The 17,500-nt window shown below is 48.8% G+C and overlaps 1 protein-coding gene and 2 pseudogenes across 2 annotated transcripts in view; all 3 read left to right on the forward strand.

The window, feature by feature from the left end:
• NTN3 (netrin 3) overlaps window positions 1-17,500 on the forward strand; it is a 136,989-nt gene that overhangs the window by 117,012 nt on the left and 2,477 nt on the right. For both annotated transcript variants that reach the window (XM_066640651.1, XM_066640652.1), the window contains exons 6-7: window positions 13,843-13,917; window positions 16,958-17,500. The exon at window positions 16,958-17,500 is cut by the window's right edge and continues 2,477 nt beyond it. In XM_066640651.1, the coding sequence (XP_066496748.1) occupies window positions 13,843-13,917; window positions 16,958-17,286 (404 nt within the window). In that variant the 3' untranslated portion in view covers window positions 17,287-17,500. The remainder of the gene's footprint in view (window positions 1-13,842; window positions 13,918-16,957) is intronic.
• On the forward strand, window positions 10,067-10,185 carry LOC136633874 (5S ribosomal RNA; annotated as a pseudogene).
• LOC136634151 (5S ribosomal RNA) lies at window positions 12,765-12,879 on the forward strand (annotated as a pseudogene).

Below are 17,500 nucleotides of genomic sequence, written 5' to 3' on the forward strand. Positions count from 1 at the left end.
TGTGAAAAAATTTGGGAGTGTTCTTTCTTTCTTTCTTTCTTTCTTCGTAAGTTTGGTCATGTCACTTTCCTGACTTCCTGCCACTTTTTTTTTTCTGTCTTTGATAGAAAACACAGATTACTGGTTTAAGTTGGGTGTGGAAAAGCCCTCATCTCAAATATTAGCCCACTCCCAATCTCTGTTTCTTCTGATTAAATCAACTTACTGCCTGCATCACTGCAGTCTCTGCCATGCCAAAAAGGACATGTGCATTGTTCTCATCAGATATCAATTACTTTATAAGCAGTCATTTATTCCATTTTTCAGCCATGGAATCCTCCTTATCTTTCTTAGAAGGTCAGCAGAGCTACAGTTATCTTGATATCTGGCTGCCAGTGGTTGAGCTGAGACGCTTTCCAAAATGGACAGTCTCTAATGCAGACTCAATCTGCAGGTGGATCTGCAAATGCACCGAGTCATACAACTTTTGGCCATGTCCAGACTCCCTTTGAAAAGTCAATGCATTTACCAGAGACACATGTAGCCAGAGCAAGTACTATCAAAGTCAGTAAGTTTCCAGGTCGACTTGGATGTCTGACACTGGTGAGTTCTGGCTGAATTCGGCACTTCCGCTGATTCTTCTCGTGTCCTGGCTGATCTTGTCACCTGGCCATGTGTGCACCTGGGAAATGTGCTCTGTTGGGCCAGGGAAATCATTGGGCAGCACAGGTGGGGTACTGGCCTGATTGCCTAGTAAGAGGGAAGGCGCATGGTTTGTGAAAAGGACCAGCTAAGGCTGGACGCTTGCCTTCCTTTGAGAGTGATCCTGTGCCAAAATAAATGTTCGAAAAAGAAGACAGGCCACAGTTCTTCTGCCATTTAGTTTTTGTGCTATTTATTTTATTGCTTGTATGTATACCCAGATTCCTGGCCAAAGGCCCTCTGAAGTGGCTTACAGTAAACAAAGATAAAATATGCGCAAAACCGAAAGAGTAGTCACAGGAAAGACCAGCTAAAGCGACAGCATGAAGCATCCGTTCTAGTAAACACAAATGTTTTCCTAAAAAGGAAGTTGGCAACCACCAGCCTCCCAAATACAGGGAGGGAAATGGCTAGCCCGGTCAAGAGGCCATATACCGCAATGGAGCAAGTTCTAGCATTGCAGGTTGCTGGGTCTCTTTCAGTTGACTTTGAAGTGCAGGGGCAGAGCCTGGGAGTTAAGAGCAGGGGGTGGAACCAGGTGAGATAAGGGTGATCAGTGGCAGAGCGGAGGATGGTCAGTCAGGGGCTGATCAGGCATGGGTTCCTCTCTGGCATCCTGGAGCAGGGGAAACGGCAAATCCTCTCTAGTCAAATGAGAAACAACCTGCTCCCATGATTCTGGCACAAGGGAGTGAGTTGGACGCTGAAAAAGTATCTCTTGGTTACTTGTGGGAGGGGCGTGTGGCAAAGCCCAGCATTGAAGCCCCCACTGTACATTGGGCATTACTTTTTCCACTGCTACTGAAGATTCAAGAGGATGACCCAAGAGGGCCCATTGATGGGCAAGGGCTCTTAACCCCCTCTGACCAAGCCCTGCCTTTTGCAATGCCAGCTAACGACATTTGAACAAGGCACAGGCACGCCCCCCTCCAGATCCACAGGTTCACTTATCCATGGTTCTCCGCCCCGCACGTGCCTGTTTACTTATCTGTCTTCCGTTACTGCGGTGCCAGGAACTCACGTTTCTTCCTTTGCAGCTTGTTAAAGAACGCTAAGGAAGAATGCGAGAAGCAGTCGGCCGGAATGCTAGAGGAGGGAGAGAGTCCGGACACTAACAGGAAGCTTCCTGTTCGTGGATCTCTTAGGGAGCAGTCCTAACTGACTTTCCAGCACTGACATAGCTGTGCAAGTGTGGTGTGCGCTGCATCCTGCAGTGGAAGGTCGTCAAGGGGGGCCTCCTCAAAGTAGGGGCATGTTTGTGACCTTACCTTGGGCCTACACTGCGGCTAGGTCAGTGCTGGAATATTGGCTAGGATTGCTCCTTTAGTTTCCTTCCTCTTAGTGTTCAGGCTGGAACAGGAAATCTGTTCTGTAACAGACGGCAAAGGAAGAGATGAGGGTTTGACACCATATGAAGTATAGGGTTGCAGTTTCTGTATTTACAGTGGCAGGAACATATCACCCGCTGATAGGAGGGTGGTCACGTATGCCTGTATCTCCAAAAGGCAATAGCAGAGATAAAACAGGACAGTGATTTAGCCAGTATTAAACAATAGAGATTGCCTCCTGTACAATGACAGCCAAAGCATATGTTCCCTTGCAGGACAGACCAGGCCAATAGCAATAAATGAATACCCATCCTCACAGGTTCGGGGCTGAAAATAGGTTTGGGGGCTGAACCCTATTATCATTTTTGTTATCTGTTTTTGCACAGTCATGTTGTTTTTGACTGGATTTTGTATATACACCTATTGAGTCCTTCCTGAGGACCTAGAATAGGCAGCCATTATTTTTTATGTTGTCGCGTTACAAATGTTGTTACAGAACGTACACCGTTCCTCGTAAGGTGGCCTTTTCTAATTGACTGATGGTGCTTGTACTCATCCCGATGGTGTTCAAGTGCTTTTCCAGGTGTTTCGGGACAGCACCCAAGGCCCCCATGACCATTGGTGTAACTCTTGCTTTCTTGTCCCACAGTCTCTCAATTTCTATTTGCGGGTCTTTAATCCAGTTCTTTATCTTCTGCTGTAGCAAGTATTGCAGTGTCTACTATCCAGACATTCTTATCCTTCTTGTCTATTATTATTATTATTATTATTATTATTATTGGTTGGCAACCTTCAGTCTCGAAAGACTATGGTATAAGCCTACAGCACCCGGTATTCCCAGGCGGTCTCCCATCCAAGTACTAACCAGGCCTGACCCTGCTTAGCTTCTGAGATCAGACAAGATCAGGAATGTGCACATTACAAGATCCAGGTCTACAGAGCTTGCGTCCTGAGTACACTTCTGTACTGCAGCAAGTCATGGACTCTTCGCTCACAACAGGAGAGGAAACTGAGCGCTTTCCACATGCGCTGCCTCCAACGCATCCTCGGCATCACCTGGCAGGACAAAGTTCCAAACAACACAGTCCTGGAACGTGCTGGAATCCCTAGCATGTATTCACTGCTGAAACAGAGACGCCTGTGTTGGCTTGGTCATGTCGTGAGAATGGATGATGGCCGGATCCCAAAGGATCTCCTCTATGGAGAACTCGTGCAAGGAAAGCGCCCCACAGGTAGACCACAGCTGTGACATCTGCAAGAGGGATCTGAAGGCCTTAGGAGTGGACCTCAACAAGTGGGAAACCCTGGCCTCTGAGCAGCCTGCTTGGAGGCAGGCTGTGCAGCATGGCCTTTCCCAGTTTGAAGAGACACTTGGCCAACAGTCTGAGGCAAAGAGGCAAAGAAGGAAGGCCCATAGCCAGGGAGACAGACCAGGGACAGACTGCACTTGCTCCCAGTGTGGAAGGGATTGTCACTCTCGGATTGGCCTTTTCAGCCACACTAGACGCTGTGCCAGAACCACCTTTCAGAGCGCGATACCAGAGTCTTTCGAGACTGAAGGTTGCCAATACCTATTATTATTATTATTATTATTCCCTTATGATCCTCTCCTTTAGCTATCATGGAAACATATGAAGCTGCTGACTGCCTTTTCAAACCATCGGTCTGTCTAGCTCAGAACTGTCTGCGCAAACTGGCAACACGCAGAGGGGTCTTTTCTCATCCCTACCTGGAGATCCTGGGGGTTGTACCTGGGACTTTCTTCATGCAAAACATGCGCTGAGTAGCTCTGGTCCTTTTCCCTGCTCTCCAACCCCCTGTACTGCATCAGATCCCTTTGTGTTCCTCTTTGCCATGTTCCTGCTGTCTGCTGGGTACGACTCACTCGTCTCTGGTGGGAGGGCAGGAACTGGAAAGCACTCCAGAGCGTTGGATTGGGGGAGAGGAGAGGGTGGTACCGACTGACTCTCACAGGGGGGGAATTTTTTATAGTTTTTATAAATAATCGTCGTAATAATTTCCAGTCCTTTTAAAGAACTTTTTTTTTCCACCGAAACCCGCCGCCAGAGATTGCCCAAATCTCCCAAAACATGTTTTTCTAACTGAGCACAGATTAGTTTACATCTTGGGACACTTAAAAAAAAAAATTGCACAAAACAAGGACTGAGATTTATGGTTCTAGCGACATCACCACCATTTGGGTCGCTGGCAGTTCGTGTTGGCTTTGTTTCTGGTTAGGAAAGAACCTTTACGACGGCCAGATCTCCTGTGTCTTTCCTTTGAGCCCCTTTTCTCAAATCATCTTCCATCCAGCACAGGGTTCTGATGGAACCTGCTCATACAAGGGAAATATTTCAATAGCTGCATTCTGATATTGAAAACAACAGATTAGGCTGTGTGTGTGTCACATCCTTACAGTGCCATTACACGTTTCAGCTTTTGAACTTTCCTCCCAAAGCTGCTTATGCAAGACCTGATCCAAGCCTTCTCTAGCAGCTCAGGTTTAGTAAAGTGTACCTTCATGAACTTACAAAAGAGCAGACACGTTTGATCTCCTTCTTTGATCTTAGCCGTTCAGGAGTGTGTAAGATAAGCTACTCCAGAAATTAATTTTCAGATCAAAGGGCTAGAGCATCTTCCTTTTGATGAAAGGCAACAACATTTAGGACTTAGCTTGGGGGGGAAAAATACAATTAAACAGGAACTTGACTGAGACTTTTCAGATGATGCATGGTGCAGAGAGAGGGGATAGAGCAGCCATTTTCAACTAGTGTGCCGCGAGTGGTCCACAGGTGTGCCACAGGAATTTGAGGGAAGGGCATTTATTAGTAGGGTCAATCGGTATGTGAGGCCCCCACTGGCAGCACAGTGTGCCTTGGCAATTATCAAAAACCTGATGGTGTGCCTTGACAGTTTTAGTGCCTTGTCAGTGTGCCATGAGATGAAAAAGGTTGAAAATTGCTGGGATAGAGAGATGGTTGTCTTCCTCCCAATGATAGAACCAGGGATCATCCAGTGAAAGCGATTGATGGGACTGGCAAAGGGGGCTACTTCTTTATACACACAGAATTAGTCTATGGAATTTCTTGCCACAAGATGAGGTGATGGCCACTTGCATAGGTGACCTTAAAAGGGGATTGGACAAAGTCATGAAGGAAGGTCTCTCAGTGGCTACCAGCAACCTCTGTAGCCTCTGTGCAACCTCTGAATATGCCTCCAAATATCAGTTGCACAGGACCACCAGGGATGGTGGGAGGGAAATATGCCTTTAGCTTCTTGTCACAGACAAGCATGCCGCTCTTAAGAAAACTTGGAGTGTTTGCTAAATGTCAGTGTGTTGTGTACATGGAAGCCTGCCATGCTCTCCAGTTTTCCAAGAGCTCCAGATTACACATCGCAGGTAGTCTCCCTCCTTAAATGCATACTGGAATCCCATGATCTTCTGGCTTCCCCAGAGAATAGCAGCCTTGACCAAAACCTATCTGGTTTTAGGTTTACCTAGGTTTAGCACGCCTCGGTCTGTGGTGGTCCAAACTGCACACCTGATTTTGGAGTGGGAAATTTGAATATCCATTACTTTCAAACCAGCTTTTCAGAGCTGGGGGGGGGGAGGGAATCCACCCAAAATGGATAAAACAGAGCTGACCAGCTGTGCTCCAATTTGCATCACGAGACGCATGGGGTTCATTGCAAGATGAGAGATCGCAGCCAAGCCGTGACAAAATTTGCGGTGTGTCGATTCCTAAGATCTTTCTCTCCAGCGACAAGAGAGAAAGCACACCTCTTGTAGTCAGAGTAATTTGTTTTTACTTTGTTTTGAGCCTGGCCTCTTGATCTGGAGTGCAGAATTTGTTTGTTACTCGCAACAAACCCTTTCCGGTGTTTTGGTGAAAACACACCTGCCTTGCTTTGCCACCTGCCAGAGGAACAGTCCACCTCCCGTTTCTGGCACGGTGCTCAGCTTTGTGTGCTACCTGGAGAAGGCTTGAGGGTGTGTGTGATTTATGGGGGCACGTGAAGGAGAGAGGGAAGGGAGCAAAGTGAGGGCAGTGGTAGAGACTCCCCCCTCCTTCTGGGGAATTTAGTGTGTGGGCTGGTGGCAGGGCAGGAAATCCACAGCTGGGTGGAAATCTTGCTTCATCACGGCCTCTTCTCATGGAGCTTGTGGTAGTGAAAAGACTACCAGGTGCATGACAGAGCATGTCGATGTGATGAATGGGCGAAGAAAAGTACAGTTTCAAGAGGGGAATGTGGTCCTTCTCAGTGTCACCCTGGAGGTCACTACACTCCTCCTTATGAACTTTTCAGGGGCAACAGTTGCGCCACTAGGGAAAATGCTGGACTAGATGGGCCTTGGACCTGATCCAGCAAGGCTCTTCTTGCATTCTTAGGTTCAAAACATAGCATTTGGTACACACTAGTTGAACTACTTGGCCAACTAGAGCACTCAAAGGAGTGGGGTCTTGTGGCAAAGGGTTTGTGTCCTTGCAAAGAGCAGAACTTTGCTGCAAACGTTTATAATCGCCCTGTGGCTTTTGTGTTTGAAAATTGGATGGCCAATGCCTGCTGCATGTTCACAGTTCAGCAGGTAGCATTGGACTTGGCTGGGAGGAAAGGAAATGTCTAATCAATCAGCTTCAGGACTGTGAAATTTGTTGTTGGCATCCTTCAATCTCGGAAGACTATGGTGTCACGCTCTGAATGGTGGTTCTGGAACAGAGTGTCCTCTCCAGTGCGCGAAGCCTGGGTAAAGTAGGAATGGAGGATAGGCTGTTACCCATGCAGCAAATCCCCCCTCTCCACGTTGCTGAAATGGTCCAATGGAAAGGCAGAGGCCAATACGGTTGGTTCCAGCACGTGACTGTGTTCAGCCATGAACTGCCTCAGGGACTCCGGCTCCGGATTTTGCCGCCAGGTTGACTCCTGAAGCCTTTTCCATAACTGTAGCCACAAGGCAGTGGAGGTTTGGGATCAGAGTTTTCCTTCTCTCAGATGAGCTGCCTTCCCAGGCTGACGAGTCCCATCTACCCGGTGGCTGTTTAGTTGCCTCTTACTGTGAAATAGTCAACCCCTAAATCCTCTTCCATGCCCTCTGCCAACACTGTGTCAGAGCTGAGCCACAGGCAGCCATTGAAGTGGGTGGCAAGAACAGCAGCAGCGGTGGAGGTCAGTGGGTGGACAGAGGTGGATGACCCCTGCCAAGCTGCTGCCTAAGGCAGCCACCTCAGTTGGCCTTATGGATGGGCCGGCCTTAGGTGGTGCGGGACAGCAAGGGAAAACTGAACTTTGCAGAAGCATCTGGTTGGGCACTTGGTGGAATGTACGGTGCTGGATGAGATAGACGTTTGGTCTGATCTAACAGGCCTTTTAAAAAGTTCTTAAATTCGCCTGTTTGGCAGGTACAAGAATGGAGGGGAGGGTACTGAAGATCTCCCGGGACGTGCCGTCAAAACACAGGGCAGTGTGATGTAGTGGGGTGATGGAAAACTTCTTGTCTCTGATGGCGCCAGTGTCTATGGCCGCTTCAGGAACAACAGTAATAAAGAAATGAAAGAAAAATGGTTTTTCTATCTGGGTGTCTTTGGCTCAGGCTCTTTCTCTCCCCACCACCACCCCACCCGGGTGAAAGTAGACTAAGCAACGAGCTCAGCAACTCCAAATATAGTCAGCCGTTCTCAGAAACATTAATAGTCATCGCAAACGGAGACTCAACAAAACATAACCTCTTCTTTGCACCGTGCACGGCTCCTCTCTTACGCTCTCTCCCCGGGACTTTATTTATGCTGCACGCACTCTGTCATTCGGCCTGAGCTGCTGCAGTCAAAGGGCGCCAGAAATGGAGCAAACCCATTTGTCAACATACCCCTGATGAATAGGTGCACTTTCACTGGTGATTCTCTGAATCCCATAGGGTACTTGCTTCTGACTTGTGAAAGATCCTTTGGTGAGATGTGCTCTCTCTACTATAAGTGTTCCCATTTCTTTGCCTGCCTGAGTTGCATTTCTTGGTGCAAGAGGCTATTTCACATGCAGATAGACTCACTGTGTCCTCCTCCAGGGAGACCACACACAGCAGAACTGCGTAACGCACACCAGTGGTTTCATTGCAGGCAGAAGGTTCCAGGTTCAAATTCCAGCATCTCCTGGGAGGGCTGGGAAAAGGCCCTGGAAGAACAAATCTGTTTTGGAAGAAGGGACAAATATAGCTTTTTCAACATGTTGTTTTACTTTCTGGTGCATCCTGGGGGGGAACAAAAGCCAGGCACATAAAAAAACCTCCCATACTACTGCAGCACCCACAACTTTTTGCATAGGTTAAGCTTCCAGATCCTTCCAGACACACACACGCTGCAGCCCCCCACCTGCTAGATTTTTCCTCCAACTTATTTAGCAAAAACTGTTCCCACCTCTCAAAACCAGCAGAACTGCCCTTCCATGTTTGCCACTTCCTAACTGGGCAACAGAAATGAGAAACTGGACAGACTTTTGGACCAGCACAGTCTAAAGCTTGAGCCAGGAGTGGCAGACTGATATTGCATTGTCCCAGCCAGGAGTTAAAAGATGACAACAGCTTGTACTCTGAGTCCTTTCTCTTGCCCAATGAAGCGTGTGCCATTTTTTCAGCTGCCAGTGAGTCTGGATTTTTTTTTTTAAGTCACCTTATCAGTTCTGTCCCTTTTTGCAGCTCTTCAAAGGGTCTTGAGCAGTGGAACAGTGGGAATTTTGAAGTGCAAGAGCTTCTCAGAATAGGCCTCTCTTAGCTACACCTGCCCCACTAAGACTCCGCAACAGAAAAAATTAGTTTTCCTTTTCTTCAGTAGATGACTCTCTTCTCTTGCCATTTATTCCTACTTTGAAACTTATAATTCTTCCTTGAGTGATCTAGACCAGGGGTGTCCAAAGTTTTTGGCAGGAGGGCCACATCAGCTCTCTGACACTGTGTCGGGGGCCGGGGGAAAAAAGAATTAATTTACATATGATTACATAAGTGAATATATTAAAGATGAACTTATATGAATGAATGAAGGTCTTGCAATAGCTCAAGGGCTATACACGGCCTTGCACAAAGCAAGGCTGGCCTTTCCTTTGCTGCCACTACTGCATCACAGGCGTGAAAAAGCAAGCAGTGGAGGGAGCCCACAGCTCACGCGAGAGGTCAAACAGTCGCCCTCACTCTGAGAGCAGTTGCGTCGGGCCAGTGCAGGCACCAACAAATCTCCGGAGGGCCAGAGGCTCATTGGAGACTGGGGGTTCCCTGAGGGCCGCATTGAGAGGCCTCAAGGGCCGCAAGTGGCCCCAGGGCCGGGGTTTGGGCACCCCTGATCTAGATCATTGTTTCTCAAGGTTTGTCCTCGGCTGTACCACTTCGCGTGGTCCACGTATTTGAAGTTCCAACAGAAATAAACTAGTGATGACTAGTTGGGAGGCTGGATGTGGCACAACAAGCACCAATAAGATGACCAGGGCGGACCAGGTTTTCGAGCATGGAAAAGCATCCTTTGGAGCTCTGCCCACCAAGCCAAGCCTCCTAGTGCTGTTTGTTGCATCTTGTTCCTGATCTCTCTGCTGGGTGGCAGGTGCCCAGGGATCCTGCAAGTACCATCAGACACCACCTCAAATACCACTGGTGGTACCCATGCCACTGGTTGAAGAGCTCAGATTTAGATAATTTCATCCCAATCATTTGGTGTTTTATACATTGATGTGAGTGAATTTTTTTTTTTAAGTATATTTGAATGCTAGCCTCTGCGTGAAGTCAGCCCCACTGTGTTCAGTCGGCTTTCCTCCCCAAGTCAATTTGCATAGGATTGCAACATGAGCTAGATGTAACATGAGCTAGATACTATCCCTCTGGCAGCCCTTGGGAAAAAAAAGTGACCTAAACATTAGGATATGCCCGTAGGCAAATTTCTCAGTTTGTTTCCTGCTGAGCCTGATGTTGTTGTTTTTTTACTTAAGTCCTGTGGTTAAAAAAAAGAAAAAATTTCAATGGAAGTATCTGAACCCTCTGGCTGATGACATTTCCGGGCCTTTTGTAGAAGTAGTTGTGGACTTCTATTCATTGTACTGTTACCCTGCACATGCTCGATCTCATTTGATCTCGGAAGCTAAGCAGGGTCAGGCCTGGTTAGTACTTGGATGGGAGACTGCCTGGGAATATCGGGTGCTGTAGGCTTATACCAGAGTCTTTCCATGCCCGATCTCGTCTGATCTCGGAAGCTAAGCAGGGTGAGGCCTGGTTAGTACTTGGATGGGAGACCGCCTGGGAATACCGGGTGCTGTAGGCTTATACCATAGTCTTTCAAGACTGAAGGTTGCCATCCATTTGTGGACTTCTGCTCCCTGCATTCTCATATGCTTATGAGGTCAGATCTTCAGAAGGTCAGGACCTTTGTCCATTTCAGTGAGGCAAGGGAGTGACACCGGGACTCAGCTACTGTGAAGCTTGCCAGAGTTTGGCTTGATACTTCACCCCATAAAAATGGAGTGGGATTACAAAGCCCAGCAAACAAAAGTCTGACTGCTGCAGGCCTGGCTGGGGTGGACAGGAGCAACCTGTATTCTCTGGCTTTGCTTGCGCCCCTTTGGGGCAGAATTAGCTCCATGCTGAGCCATTTATAGCAATGACAAATTTGGAGCAGGCGGCATAAAAGCCAGGCTCAGAAGGGAGTCGGGTGGAAATGGCAAGAGCGGCCGAATCCCAGCTGGGTTTGCGTTCCTTTTCTGGGTTTCTTACTGCTCTTAGAAGTTGGCATGCTGGAGAGGTTGTCTGTTTCTCCTCTCTCCCCCCCCCCGCCCCACTCCCTTTCTCCAAAGCCTCTGGCAAGTCACAAACAAATGGGAACTTCATTGACTGCTTGCCCCATCCCAGGGGAGACGGAGCCAGCCTCAGACAAGCTGGATAGAGAACCCAAGAAAGAGAAAAGAAAGACGGGGGGGGGGGAGACACAACCGCAGCGGAACCTTAGGAAAGAGGCAGATTGAGACATTCAAAGGAAGATGACCCGGAGGAGGAGAAGGAGAGAGGGCGCCTCTCTTGAGCTCTCCGCCTTTATTGATTAAATGATGTTCGTGAGGGGCTCAGGGAGGAGAAGCCTGCAGGGTGGCCAAAGAAGGAGGAGAGTGTGGCCTTTTCAGGACTTGGCACTCAGAGGCTGTTCAAGTCTGCTCTGCTTATGGGTGACTGAGCAGGGGCCGTGCCAGGAAGTCCATTGTGGATGGCAGCAGGAAACGCCTTCCTGGCCTCCCTTTGTGCTGGTGTAGCTGAGAGATGTGGAAGCAAGCATGGAACAGCCCGATCCTTCAAAGAGCAAGCTGCAGAGGAGCTGCAGGCACCCGGTGCCAAGGACATGTACGTGGGCACCGCCATCCTGCCTAAAGAAATGAGCTGCAGGTCTAGAGGGAGCGGGGCACCCCAGCCCTCGTGCGATCCAATGAGGCCAGCCAGTCCATGAAGCCAGCTAAGGTGACTGCCTCAGGCAGAGGACAGGTGGGGACGCCCACCTGTGTGCCCACCTGTATGGCTTCTCCTCCTTTTCCTGCTACCTGAACTCAGAAAGGAAGGGAGGACACGAGAAGGAATGTGGAGGAGAGGAGAGAAGTGGACCAAAGTGTTGGAGCCACTCTAGCCCACCATTCTCTTCTCTACCGCATTTCCTTTCCTATGCCCTTCCCCTCTTCCATTGTGAGTCCAGGGGAAGGAAAGGCATTGTCTTCACACCACCAATGACCTTGTTTATTTTGTACATTTGCCTGTTGCCTTTTTAGTAACCAACCAACCCCCCCTCAGCGGTTGCTCCCAGTCAGTTTTAAAACAACAGTATATGGCAATATCTAAAACGCTGCAAACCATAAAGCATTAACGAATAAAATAGCAGCCAAAGGATTTAATTTAAACAAAGACTTCATTCAGCGAAATGAAAGATGGCATCTTAATTGTAACCACTGTGAGGCTGAAAGAGATGGGGGCAGGTCAGATCTCTTGTGAGAGGGTGTTTCAAAATCTAGATGCTGCCCTGTGAGCTCACCAACCAAACCTCAGCTGAAGCGGCCAGTCACCCAACAATCTCAGTGGGTGGGCAGATTTGTACGGACTGAGAAGCAAGTTCTGGGTTTGGGGTTTTATTAGCAGGTGGGCAGGGACTGGCCCTTTGGAGTCATCTGATGGAATGCTCAGGCAGGCTGGTATTGCAGCCTAGAATTGTTACCCTGCACATGCCCAATCTTTTCTGATCTCGGAAGCTAAGAAGGGTCAGGCCTGGTTAGTACTTGGATGGGAGACCGCCTGGGAATACCGGGTGCTGTAGGCTTATACCATAGTCTTTCCATGCCCGATCTCCTCTGATCTCGGAAGCTAAGCAGGGTCAGGCCTGGTTAGTACTTGGATGGGAGACTGCCTGGGAATACCGGGTGCTGTAGTCTTATACCATAGTCTTTCCATGCCCGATCTTGTCTGATCTCGGAAGCTAAGCAGGGTCAGGCCTGGTTAGTACTTGGATGGGAGACCGCCTGGGAATACCGGGTGCTGTAGGCTTATACCATAGTCTTTCCATGCCCGATCTCGTCTGATCTCGGAAGCTAAGCAGGGTCAGGCCTGGTTAGTACTTGGATGGGAGACTGCCTGGGAATACCGGGTGCTGTAGTCTTATACCATAGTCTTTCCATGCCCGATCTTGTCTGATCTCGGAAGCTAAGCAGGGTCAGGCCTGGTTAGTACTTGGATGGGAGACTGCTTGGGAATACCGGGTGCTGTAGTCTTATACCATAGTCTTTCCATGCCCGATCTCGTCTGATCTCGGAAGCTAAGCAGGGTCAGGCCTGGTTAGTACTTGGATGGGAGACCGCCTGGGAATACCAGGTGCTGTAGGCTTATACCATAGTCTTTCGAGACTGAAGGTTGCCAACCAGGCTTGCAGTGGGAACAGGACTGGAGACAGGAGGTAGGATGCTGGAAGCTTGACCACTGGTGACTGTTATTTGAGACACCTATGCACTTGGCACCCTCCAGTCATCCATATGTGTCTGGGTGGGGCAAATGATTGACACAATTCCTTCCAACATGGACATTGGTTGCAAGATATCCCAGAGTGCTCTGGGTCTTAGAGCGGAACTACTCTTCTTCACTGTATCTCTCTTGAGGTTGGGGCTATAATTCAGTGGTAAGAGCAACCAGGTTCAGTCCCTGGAACTTCCAGGAAGGGCTGAGATTGCTGCCTGAAAACACTGAAGAGACACTGCCAGGCAACATAGACTGAGCTTGATGGGCCAATGGGGATTACCCACAAAGCTGGACATGTTGAAGTAACTTGTTTCCTCTCTTAACACCGCATATGCTAACAGTATTTCACCCGTGATGACAGGTGCCAAGCTCAGAGATGGTTATGGAAATGCATAGTCCCAACCTTAAGGGTGCTGAGATAATGGGGGATGTGGGGGAAGGAAGAAGGGTCCGTGGGCAGGAAGGAGGGATGCTTAACTCCTCATATCTTTGTCAGTTCTTCCCTTCAAATGTCTCCCCTCCAGGCAGCTCATTTCTAGTCTTAGAGCCTGGCTGGGAAACATTTAAATGAACTAGGAGTGGGGGAAGATTTGCAGGGAAGCATGGGTGGGCAATGGAAAGATTAAACATCCTTCTTTTGCCCATTGATTTTCCCTTACAAATGATCTTCCCTTCGCCTGCATTAGCATTGCAAGGGAACCCTGCACTTCCCTCCCAACATTTCATTTGGCCCAGATGGATACAGGCATTCCTCATCTTCCCCTGGGCAAGGCAGGTTACAAGGACACCATTGCTGCCCCTCTAATCCAATTTCATTTGTTCTGTCCTCTGCAGATTGTGACTCCTACTGCAAGCCGGCCAAAGGCAACTACAAAATTAACATGAAAAAATACTGCAAGAAAGACTATGGTAAGGAGCGGCTTTCAGTTCTCCAATGTTGTTGGCAACCTTCAGTCTCGAAAGACTATGGTATTGCGCTCTGAATGGTGGTTCTGGAACAGCGTCTAGTGTGGCTGAAAAGGCCAATTCGGGAGTGATAATCCCTTCCACACTGGGAGCAAGTGCAGTCTGTCCCTGGTCTGTCTCCCTGGCTATGGGCCTTCCTCCTTTGCCTCTTTGCCTCAGACTGTTGGCCAAGTGACTGGGGAAGGCCATGCTGCATAGCCTGCCTCCAAGCGGACCGCTCAGAGGCCAGGGTTTCCCACCTATTGAGGTCCACTCCTAAGGCCTTCAGATCCCTCTTGCAGATGTCCTTGTATCGCAGCTGTGGTCTACCTGTAGGGCGCTTTCCTTGCACGAGTTCTCCATAGAGGAGATCCTTTGGGATCCGGCCATCATCCATTCTCACAACATGACCCAGCCAACGCAGGCGTCTCTGTTTCAGCAGTGCATACATGCTGGGGATTCCAGCTCGTTCCAGGACTGTGTTGTTTGGAATCACCTCTGGGGTTTCCTCCCTTCTTATCTTACCCTTTGGTAGGCAGGGAAGAGTTCAGTCTTCCATTTGGCCTCTTGTTTCTGGGCAATATTTGAGTTATGGGAGAAGAGGTAGGCCCTTAGAGGACTACAGCCCCTGACTTCCCCCAATCTAGACACATCATGCCCCTCTATAGCTTTCTTTCCAGCTAAGGGGATTGGAACTAGCTTGGTACCAGCTTGGAACCCGCTTGGAACTTGGAACTAGCTTGATGCCAAGTTGCTGGGGGTTCAGCGCAACTCAGCACTTTGCACCCACGACATCCCCTCCCTGCCTCCTGGTTAGGCAGTATCACTGGTACAGTGAGGGGACTCACCCAATTCACCCGTGATGGGCATGAACTCTCAGCCAGCACCTGGCCCCTGGTAGTTCCCATCCCACTACGTGCTGTGGCCTCCCTGTAATTCTGATATTTAAACAATTGTTGAATGTTTTTGAAAAAACACTGTTGTTTTTTTTAGATGTTCTGGAACAATGTAAATACATTACTGAGATTTGTTTTAAATGGATGCCACATTATCTGTTGCGTATATGTGGCATTTTTGTTCTCTTTTGTTGTATATTCCAGAAACTGTTCCAGAACCACCTTTCAGAGCGCGATACCATAGTCTTTCGAGACTGAAGGTTGCCAACTACTACCAGAAACACTTTTCAGAGCGCGATACCGTAGTCTCCCGAGACTGAAAGATGCCAATGAGTAGTTGTTGTATCTATGTATACTGAATCAATTGCATAATTTAAAAAAAAAAAAAAAACAACTGATAGAATCATAGGGTTGGAGGAGGGTCCTTGTAGACCACCTAGCTTGATGCAGGAAATCAACAGTGTCTTCTGCAAATGGCTGCCTGGCCTGTGCTTGGAGCCCTCCAAGGAGGAAAGATTACCCAGGAGTAACTGGTTCCATTTTCAAACAGTGCTTTCGCTTTGACTTTTCTGCTAACGTTCATCCAAAATCTACTCTCCTGTTACTTGAGTCCTCTCAATGTCATCTTGCCCCAGTGAGAACAAGTCTTTGCCCTCCTTCGTGTGTCAGCCCTTCAGGTATTTGGAGGGTTCCCTCCTACCGCCTCTCAGTCTTCTCCAGGCTAAGCATATCCAGTTCCTTTCCTCTTTCCTCACAGAGCTTATTTTCCAGGCCCCTGGCTATCACCGTTCCTCTCCTCTCAACCAGTTCCAATTTGTCTACTTGCGATAAGTTGTTTTGCCTTCGCAACGGTTTCCGCTCCCTCACCGAAAGCGCTTTCTAGCAGAGCAAGGATGGGAGCGGACAGTGTGGTGGGACAGAGACAACTCCTGGAGATTGACTCTCCAGAGCCCTAAGAGGTAGAGTATATATATCCCACGTCCCCAGGCTTGTTATGCCCCTGGCTGTAGGAGCTGCCAATCTGGCCTCCTTTCCTCCGGCTTGAAATTCACAAAAAAACAAGCCTTTTAAAAGGTTCCGCACCCTTTCCCTTTCTCACTCCCACCCACAGTCACTCCCTGTCTGCCAAATATGTTAAAAAGAACATTTTCTCCATCCGCTTGTTTTGCAAGGTGTGTGTGTCTGCCTCTGTGTCTGTTTGTGTGTGCGTTGCACACACGGAGGGGGGAGTGCTTCAATGGGATGGGATGTGTGTGAAGTTTTGGGCTGGGGCATCCTGACTGCAGGTTGTTAATCACCCTGACACTGGCGCATTCACTCTTCAGAGGCAGAGGGAGGATTGCTCAAGAGAGGTCTGTGATTGATCTTCCACCGGGACTCCTTGGCTCCGACAAAAAAGATGTTTTTGGCAAGGTGGAAAGGAATGGAAAGGGGGATAGTTGTCGAGTGGCTGTGAGACGGGGTGGCGGCAGCAGAGCGAGGAAGAAAAAGATCTTGTCTCCAGAGGCACGATTATTATCTGTGCTCCCTTGCAGATGACTGTGCTCAGAAACAGTGTAGGTTCTTCCTGGTGCTTGCAGTTTAGATGGATTGACTTAAAATGTTCAGACCCTGCCTTTCACACCCATCAGGACCCACAAGGTGCAAATGGGAGTTCTCCTTCTGGGTAAAATAGCAGCCATGGGAGAGGACAGTCCAGATCTGGAGTAAAGGGTTACAGCCCCCCCCCATCTCCAATGCTGCAGTCCCAGGCAGACGGGAGGGTGTTGGAGAATCCCAGGTGAGATGAAGGAGCAGGCAGGCCAACAGAGCAGTTGGAAAATGAATCAGGCAAACAGCTATCTCACTGTACCTCAAGGTAGGGCTGCCTCTGGCAAGTATCTAGTCCTCTTGAAGGAAACTTTTGAAAACGCATAGCGGTCTTTGGGGCGCATAGATCTCACCCACTATTGCCACCTACTCGTGTGAAGGCATAGCTATCTAATCTTAACACTGCGCCACCACCCTTTGGAAATTAGCTTTGCATGATCCTGAACATGGCTAAGAGTATTCAGCACCAGTTCCTTTCTGTGGCCCTGACGGTCTCTTTTCTTACCCTCTCCCTCCAGTTGTCCAAGTGAACGTCTTAGACATGGAGACAGTAGCCAACTGGGCCAAGTTCACTGTCAACATCCTTTCGGTCTACAAGTGCAGGGACGAGCGGGTGAAGCGGGGCGACAACTTCTTGTGGATCCACATGAAAGACCTGGCGTGTAAATGTCCCAAAATCCAAATCAGCAGGAAGTACTTGGTGATGGGCATCAGCGAAAACCCCACTGACCGGCCAGGACTAATGGCTGACAAGAACAGCTTGGTAATCCAGTGGCGGGACGCCTGGACTCGGCGCCTCCGGAAACTGCAGAGGCGGGAGAAGAAGGGAAAGTGCTTGAAACCCTGATTGGTTTAGGCTCTTGCTTATTAATACATGCCTCCCTCCTCTCTCGCCCATTGGTTCCCTGTGCACTCCACTCAGAAGACTGTTCATAGAGACTCTGTATATATACGTATCATGTGAATGGATGGACTCGCCTGTGTATAGTGTATATTTTGGCAATGGTTCCTTTGGGGGGGGGTGCGCATGAGTGCATGGGTCCTTTTTTTTAAAAAAAAAT

This window comes from Tiliqua scincoides, chromosome 13, assembly GCF_035046505.1.
Source record: "Tiliqua scincoides isolate rTilSci1 chromosome 13, rTilSci1.hap2, whole genome shotgun sequence".
Classification (NCBI taxonomy): domain Eukaryota; kingdom Metazoa; phylum Chordata; class Lepidosauria; order Squamata; family Scincidae; genus Tiliqua; species Tiliqua scincoides.